The sequence below is a fragment of the Parasteatoda tepidariorum genome, chromosome 7 (genome assembly GCF_982258835.1).
Source record: "Parasteatoda tepidariorum strain Cologne lab strain chromosome 7, Ptep-v5.0, whole genome shotgun sequence".
Taxonomy (NCBI): domain Eukaryota; kingdom Metazoa; phylum Arthropoda; class Arachnida; order Araneae; family Theridiidae; genus Parasteatoda; species Parasteatoda tepidariorum.
In genome coordinates this window covers 68,882,985-68,892,142 of record NC_141761.1, presented here as the reverse complement: position 1 = coordinate 68,892,142, position 9,158 = coordinate 68,882,985, and the positions used below count along the sequence as shown (strand labels likewise).

Sequence of the window (9,158 nt, the reverse complement as noted above, 5' to 3'; positions counted from 1 at the left end):
AAAAAAAACATTTTATTAATTATACCTAATATTTTGAGTTAGTTACATGCAACCAATTATCAATACTCGTCATTTCATAAAACAAAGATTTAATTTCATGAAAGGAAATAAATTTTAAAAATCTCAACTTCAGGTATGAGTCGTCATCATTATTAATAATAAGACAATGATTATTACGATGAGAAATCAATAAAGAATAAGAATAATTATGAGGTAAACATTAAATTTATTAAGAGAAAATATGTATTAAATGAAACGTTGCAATTTTTTGACAAAAAGAGCAAAAGGAATAAGTTCAAAAAAATTCAACATGCCTAAGTATATTCAGGTTAATTGAATAATTTTTTGCACATTTTCTATTTAGCCAAAAAGCATATGGGCTGAGTAGAAAATACAGAATACTACTCCTATTAGTCTAGTGTATTGCGAATTGATGGTGGAATTTATTGTGATTTAGGCAAATTGACACTGTCTGTATATACTAAGTCATATACATTTCTTAATCAATGTTAGTATTTAACTAAAAGAACCAGAAAATAATCAATGTTTTAAAGAAAAATATTCTGAAATTCACTTGAAAATTTAATGTGGTAAATGTTAAAATTCTGTCAAATCGTTGTTAAAATAAAGATCAAGAGTAGGCCAGAATTGCTCCTCATTTAGACGTAATGTCTCACATTTTGAATCCAAGTCAGAAATTCCGTTTGATTCTAAGGTTTCCGTCATTTGGAGTTCTTGACCCAGGTATTTCCAGGTGTAGCTCTTTGCATGTTTATTAAAACGCAAATATCGCTTTTGAATATCTTCTAGTGTCTCTTCACTACAAACCTAAAACGAGAAATATAATTCTAAAAGTGTTTTTTTGGTGGATATTAAGATGATTGAGTAACTAATATGCGAATTATTACAAAATATTATAAAGAGTACCTCAAAGGCAATTTTTTTTTAAATTTATGAGTTATGATTTTTAATCAGTTATTTGCTCATTTTTTTATTACTATTTATGAAAAAATTAAAAAAAATACAAAATAGCATTTCTATTACACTGAAATTTTTCAAAAACTGAACTATAAGTAGAAATAAAAATAATCATGATCATACACTGTTCTAATGCTAAAAGCATGTAACTCAGCAGTTCCCAAATGGTGCTCCGGGGTTCCATGAGGGAGCAGCCGGGTTTCTGAGAATTAGGATTTTTTAACCATTTCTTTTTTAAATATAACTGTAATTATACTTATATCCTATCAAGAATCTATTATTCATTTAAAATTTTTATTATTTTTATGTGATTTAAAGTAACATGGCAATGAGTAAAATAACATTCTTTTACAAAAGAAATATAATTTTTCTAATGACAATATATTAAATACATTATAAAATGGACAAGAATTTTAAAAACATACCCTAACGCACTTTTCAAATCAAACTGAAAAAATTAAATTTGCTGACAAATATGTTTTCCTAATAGCCATTTTCAACGTTCATAACATTTCTCTTTAGTTTTCACTTCAATGAAAACCATAATTTGGCTTTTTTTAATTCATTTTCATGGTATATAACATGCATCAAAAATAAACTCCTAAATAGACTACATTCAGCTCCGGGACTGCAAATTTAACTGCGGGGCATAAAACTTAATTTAAAATTATGAACTATGAGGGACATAATTATAAAACGATGGAAAAAAAATGTATTTCTTGTGTGAAATGAAAGTAATATTTTATTAGTAAATAGGCTGGCAATTGTTTTTATATACTTTATCTACAAATTGGGGGTTCCGCACGAGGAAAGTTGATCATTTAGGGCTCCTTATTTGTAAGAAATGAGGAATCGCTGATTTAACTAAGCCCTCAAAGCAAGAGAGAGAACTATCTGCTACTATAAAATAACTGTTATTCATAAGATTGGATTTCTATTACAGTTTCTGGCCAAGATACAAAAAAATTTAAAAAAATAAATAAAAATAAAAAATAAAAACTCTTAAAAGTTAATATTTGTCAACGGTTACACTACTGTTAGCATTTCGATACTAACTACAACGCAACAAGAATGATTGGGTACTATAGTTTTCATTGATAATTTACTCGTTGACTTGATTTGTTGATTCAGTGGCGGTTATTACCTTAATTCACAAATTTAATAGAAATAATCTATTGAATTATCACTATAATTACTGATATTTTGCATTTAAAAAAAATGCAATCCCAAAATGAATAAATGAATTTACTTTTAATTTCTTTTTGGTAATATTATTTGAGTCCCTCAAAAGTATAAGAATGATGCATTAACGAGATTTTAAATGATAATTTTTAAAAATTATTGCATTGATGAAATTTAAAAACTCTCTAATTAATTCTAAATAATATTTATAAAATCTATTATACTGATAAAATCAATAATGATAAAATTAATAATAAATATCAATACAATAATATTAAATAATATTGTATTGATGAAATTTAAATATTCCTTTAATTGATTTCAAAATATATTTTGAAAAAATATTTTTAAAAAATATTGCATTGATAAAATTTATAATGATAAAATTAATATTGAATATCAATACAATGCTAAATAATATTGTAATGATAAAATTAACAATGTATATCAATACAATAAAAATATTGTATTGATTAGAAACCATGGCTTCTTGTTAGAGTCGTTATTTTTAGCTTTATACCGAAATAAAACTGTTTTGTTATTATTATTATTTATTTATTTATACCCTGATCCAATTTGCTAATAGTTTTTCAAATCTTCATAAAATTTCAAGAGCTATAAGAAATGCTTCTTTTTTTCGTACAATTTTTTAACTTAAATTTTTACATAGACCAGAAAAAATATAAAGCGTGATTATAAAATAACTTAGCCGATTATATAACCCTCTGGAGGGCATGAATTTTGAGTCAATTTTGAAAATTTTGTCCACAAGTTATTACGATTTATAACGCTCAAGAATAATGTTAAAAACGATTCCGTAGCTCCCACGGTTACAACTAAATGACAAAATTTCGAAATTTTCAACAGGATCCATCAGTTTTTTTGATTGAAATATAACAGTTACTGTAAAATACCTAAAAGGGAGTTAGAACGATATGTCCATCATAAGACATTGCAACGCCATGTTTTCGCCAAAGGAAAATTTTAATGTTTTAAAAATATTTGACTTGTCCTTCCTCACATGTTCCTAACATATCATCATATTTTTTTCTCCGATTTCAAATAGTTTTTAATGGCATTCTCTTTTTGTTAGTGATCACAAGAAATGGCGAAGCTTGGCAAAAAAAAGGCTTCGCAATTTTTTGTGCTAAAAATATCAACTCCATTTCAGGTTTTTTACTGTAAAGATTACGTTTCGATCAAAAAATTGGATGTTGCCACCTGAAAATGTGAAATTTTGTCTCTGTAACATAGACCGTGAGAGCTACGCAATCCTTTTTTATAATGACTCTGAGAAACACCATATAGACGCAAAATCCTGCTTTGCGCTTACTTCAAAAGTTACGCTTTTCATAATCATGGTATTTCTCACTCTAATCCAACGGGGCTTAAGTGTAACTCGTCCGATAACATATTTATCATCTTCCCACCAGGGCTCAATGTCATCGTTCATGGGAGGTGATGTTGTTTGTGACGGAAAACGCCTATAACCAATTCGTTGTAGTCTGTATCTATCAATAAGAGCATTTGCTATATTATTTTGAAATGTTTCATCTTCCAAAAGGTTGTCCTCGATAACTTGCTGAGACGGAATGTCAAAAAATGATCCAAACGGTAAAAAGAAATCAATTTTTCCACTATCAGGATTCACGTGATGCTTCAGCTAAAAAAAATAGAAAAATAAATTTTAATTGTGAAAAAAAGAAATTAATTCTAAAATATTTTAGCATTTTATAGAATATTCTAAATGATACCCGGGTTCCAAGCTATTCCAGAGGAAAATAATATATCAAAGTATTAAAGAAGAATGGATCCAAAATAAGAGTTTCTTGTCCTATAGAACATGTGTCTTGTTGTTGACGTATGCCTGTTTAGACAGAGGGGGTGCAATTGTTCTTGTTTTCCAGTGGCGCCATCTATGGCCAAGAATTTGATTTCTGCCACACCATGCCCCACACCCGTTTATAGGGCGAACCCATTCATACATCCACAGGTCGTAATTTTGACCTCAATCAGAGAACGATCGATCTCCAATACATTACCCCCAGAGGCATTGATTTGTTATGGGAACATGGAAGACTTTTTCCACTAGTAGTCGATGTTATCTTGGAAAAAAAAAGGCAATTTTTTTAGAAAGAAAGATGATGCAGGAATATTACTATTATTTTGCAGCTTTTATCTCATATCAACGAATCTTAAAAAGCAATAACACTCATATTGAAATTCATATCAAGTGAACTTAATGTTCCAAAATATATGTTATTTGACTCAATAAGTTTTATAATACTCAATACTCAAAATTTGACTCAATTGTATAAGACTATTATTATCTTAAAATAGATGATTTTAGGTTCTAATTTAATTTATATGTTAAGAAAAGCAGCATCTAACAACATTAAAACAATTGAAAACCCAACACTTAGGAAAATTATAATAATATAATTAATAAAACTGTACTCATAAATATTTAAAAATTACAAGATAAGTGACAGAATACTGAAATAAAAATTGTTCAATGAAACACTTGTACTTTCAGAATTGCTGCTTTATCAATCACTCATTTACTCATTTTAAATGCTTTATTTTAAATGTTTTATGCTTTATTAGCAATTTAATAATATTTGAAACGCATTAGAATAACAAAGCTAATTACTAAAAATTCAACTACATTGATTAAAAGGCTATCTTTTAGCAGAGTCATATAGATCTGAACGTTGTTTTCCTGCTTCTCCCGGATAAAATTTCCAAACCAATTAAATATTTATTGTTATGAAGAGCCATCTCAAGTCACTGGCAGAAAGACAAAAGTGGTCCAAGATCCACAACGAAGTTTTATTAAACAATGTTTTGTTTCGACTCATTAATCTGATGTAAGGGCCGAAAATACTAGATCCATCTTCATCTGTTATCATTATCAACAACTGTCTTCGAATAGTAGACAGTTTCTAAACATTTTTTACCACTTTCTAAATGACGATTCTTTATGGAAATTATATCGAAAAATATCTGTGTTTGTACAGGAGGGTATAGTTAAATTTACCCTGTTGAAATCATCAGATCGTTAAAATTGTTCTCGTGGATGAATATCTATGATGTATATATAATATGGACCATGGGAAAAAGAAATTTGCAATAGAAGAAAATTTTACATTTCGAACCATAGATAGTACTTATCTTATTAGAAAGGGGTGTTAGTGTAATAGACAACTAGTCAAAATTTCATTTGGTGACGTAGCTAAGTTAATTGCTAACTGAGTTTCAAGCCAAAACGTAAACAAATTGAAACAGTTCACAAAATTTAGCATGAAAAAAACACAGTTACCTGTCCTTTGTCATTGAAAAAATGAGAAATATCTTTCCCTCCAAAGGTATGAAGAGGAAATGTTCTTGGATCGTCTAGAAAAACAAATATTTATGAAAGAAAGATCAATTTGACTATAGGCCCTCAAAATATTTCTGTATAAAACAACTAAACTTAAATACTGAAAAAATATTTATAATATAAAGTGATAAAAACAATTTCGTTTAATTTGAAACACAGGTGTTTGAGTTGACCCATGAACGTGTGTACCCAACCCCATAGTTTTCCTAAACAGAGTTTTGTCAACGTCATTTTCTTTCTTTAAACCTACTAAAAGTTTTTTTTTTTTTTTTTTAGATTGGTTTGAACAATTGGAACATTATCATTCAATGAAACAAAACTAGAGCACTATTAGTAATTATTTAATTTCATGGGCGTCATTGACGTGTGGGATGGTGGGTATACATCCCCCTCAATAGTTAGAAATTTAAAAAAGCCCACTTTATGATTTAAATAAATAAATCCACGAATCATCATCGATTTAAATTTCTTTAAATTTAAAACAAGCTGAGAAATTCAAAAAAAGAAATCAATTTGCAGATATTTAGTAGCTACAACAATTTTTTTTTTTCATAAGCGAGTAATTGTAACTGTGTATCTTAATTTCTTCGCCCTCAAAATTTCCTCACGCGAGATAAACATATATGGAGAGTTCGCCCCCCGGTGAGCAAAACGGGTTCGAATCCCAGCGGTGGCTGGTCGATACGAATTTCACACCAGGTTTAACACGACACAATGCTGACGTAAAACTATCCTCAGTAGTAGATGGATCTAGTTTAGACTACGAATTCTAGTTGGCGTGAGATTCGAACTACGCACTTCTTGAATAAGAAATACGAGCATTTTAATCTAACTTCGAAAACTCAGAAAACATCCTAAAACTTAGAAACCACTGAAGTAGACTCAAATTAAAAAACATATGAGAATTTAGCCCCTCAAATTTATAGTACAAAAAAAAGTTCTGATCGATATTAAAATTTAATGTCACACTTGGGGTCATTTCTTTACTAGCGAAAACTGAATAGAGCCAAACGCATGAAAAATTAAAAAGTGGTAGAAAAATAGGATTACACATAGTAACAATAATATTCTATTAGTTTTTAATGGAATTACACAAATAAATTACACATATACATTCAAATAAAATTTCCATAAAAGTTAAACAAACAAATTTTAAATAATTTTTTCTACGTTTTAAACGAAGAAAGTTAGTAATTCTATAATTTTTCTAAATCTAAACACAATAACACGAATTTTAACTTAGATATATTGGCATACCTGTACGAGATTGGATTAAAGGCGTTAGATCCAAAACTTTTCCAAAGAGCGTTACCCATAAATCATCGATGGAGTTATGCAAAGAAATCTCTCTCGGAGTAAAATATTTTAATTTAGAATTCATAATTTAAAAAAAAAAATTTGTGGTTCAAATTCATCTGAATTTTCTTTTTACTAAATTTTGAATAACACACAAAAGTAGATTTGTAAATCAACTGTTTCGCAATATTTTAAGTACATTGTTTAATGCATGGTATTATTGAAACAGTTAAATAAACAATAGAAAAAAACAAGCCGATTTTTGAAATTTTAAGTGATTGTTAAATGAATGAAAATGGTTAATTAAATTTAACTAGCACACTTCAACACATTAACAGAATTGCTAAGTTCCAGAATTTTGAAAAGAAATAAAATATGGAATTTCATGCTTGAATAATGAAGTTATAAGTGAAAGTGGAAATAATTGTAAAAAATATTTCGGAAATAACATTATGAAAATTTTCAATTATCTTCGAAGCATGAGTTATACGAGTTAAAACTGATCCGAAAACCGACGAGTTAAAACTGAAAAAAAGGGGTTTTTAATCAGTTTCGGAACAAATTTTAATATTTATGTAAACGCATTTTAAGTGAGATAGAAATTGGCTATTTAATTACTAAGACCATCCGAAACGATGTATATAGAATATAGATAAATATTATTTCAGAATTTTGTTTAATATTAAAAAGTTGAAAAACGCTGATCTAGAAAAATAAGCCTCTTTTACACAATACATACTTTTATATATTTATACACTGTAAACAATTCAGGATCAGATTACGGTAAAAAAGTACCAGTACTTTTCACAGTGAAATACATTTTTACCAGAACATGTTACGGAATGAAAATCGAATGTACTACAATTTTTACAGTAATGATTACTGTAAAATCACTGAATCACTCCAATGAAATAAATGTTACTGTAAAAATTACTGTATAATATTTACGGTAAAATGGATTTTATGGACGATGTTCCCAAAGTGATGATACAGTATACCGCAATTTTTCACATTGCACCACGTCGTAAAGCTTACTAAGATGTTAAATTGAACCATATTTCTGTACAAGTTGAAGAGTAAAACATTCATTATAATTCTCTAAAATAATTGTTAAAACATTCAATAAATGGTTTAACTTCATATAGAATAAAGGTTGCATTAAATTTGCTTTATAATTCAAGATTTCTAACATTTTTACCAAAACACCTTAAAATAAAATTATTATCGATCATATCCTGCAGTATATATTTAACTTTTCGTAACAGTAGAAAAATTAATTCACAAATTGAACTTATAATAGTATATAAACTTAATTTGAGCAATGTTCATAAAATACGAAACTATGCATATAGCATGAATTAATGTCTTGAAACTAATAATTCAAATAAAATCGTGAAAACAGCAGGTGGATATTTATCTCAAAAACCGTCGAAGTTGTTATTGCGTGTGAAAAAACGAGCTCGAATCCGTGTGCAATGATCACGATCAATGTTGGACGAAACAAGTAACTTAAGACAATAATGAACAGATATTTGAAACTTTCAAGACGAAATTAATCTATTTTGTTAACACAGGTTAACTAATATTGTAATGGTTATGTTCTAATATAATTTAAATATTGAAGGGAATTTGGTTGTTGAAATGTGGCAATACACAAGGTATTAAGCGAGTTTATAAGATACAGGTGATTCATGTATATAATGAATTTTGTCCAAAACAACGATCTGTTTTCCTTTGTTGACTTTTTATTAGGGTTGGAAGTAACAATCTCGCATGTTTTCTAGGTAGCCAAATATTATAATGAGTTTATATATATATATTAGCAAAAATTAAGAATTATAACATTTGTAACTGTAAAAAAAAATCCGTGAATTCAGTGAATAATAATTTAGTATCTGTTATTTAAACTCGTTCAAAACAATTTTTTTTCCTCCTATGCCCACCTGTGTTGACATTCGACAATCCAGGCGTATTAGGGCAGATTTTGTTGACCACTCTTTCAGGAGCACCATATTAGGTGGGCCAACGTTCCTCTCACAATAAAGACAGATAATACAGAGAATGAAAGAAGATCCATGCCTTGTCCGGGATTCGAACCAGGACCTTTCTGATGTCCTGGGTAAAACATAGGTGAAAACTCGGGGGTAAAACATAGGTGAAAATAAAAAACTTGAAACAGCAACTTGCATACGTAAAGGAGGAATTGATTTATTTATTTTTTTGTGTGTATCAATAATTAAAAAAGACAAGAAAAAATAATCCTTAAACAGCTTCATCATGCAACTTTCTTTCTGGTTCGCATTATAGTTTGTTTCAGACA

General features: G+C 28.4%; 1 protein-coding gene across 1 annotated transcript; it reads right to left on the bottom strand.

The window, feature by feature from the left end:
• Positions 1-463: 463 nt before the first annotated feature.
• LOC107447201 (cytochrome b5 domain-containing protein 1) lies at positions 464-7,015 on the bottom strand. The gene is made up of 4 exons (XM_043049108.3): positions 6,800-7,015; positions 5,483-5,556; positions 3,494-3,823; positions 464-828 (listed from the first exon to the last, which is right to left on the bottom strand). The coding sequence occupies exons 1-4, from the start codon at positions 6,921-6,923 to the stop codon at positions 598-600; spliced, it is 759 nt and encodes a 252-aa protein (XP_042905042.3). The 5' UTR covers positions 6,924-7,015; the 3' UTR covers positions 464-597.
• Positions 7,016-9,158: the final 2,143 nt, after the last annotated feature.

What these genes read in the sequence shown, in the direction of transcription:
- LOC107447201 (XM_043049108.3), bottom strand. Translation starts at nt 6,923, where the DNA reads ATGAATTCTAAATTAAAATATTTTACTCCGAGAGAGATTTCTTTGCAT. An exon ending in TTTTCAATGACAAAGGACAG is followed by an intron (nt 3,824 to 5,482) that starts GTAACTGTGTTT and finishes TATTTTTTTTAG; the next exon opens with CTGAAGCATCACGTGAATCC. An exon ending in TGAAAAGCGTAACTTTTGAA is followed by an intron (nt 829 to 3,493) that starts GTAAGCGCAAAG and finishes TTCTCGTTTTAG; the next exon opens with GTTTGTAGTGAAGAGACACT.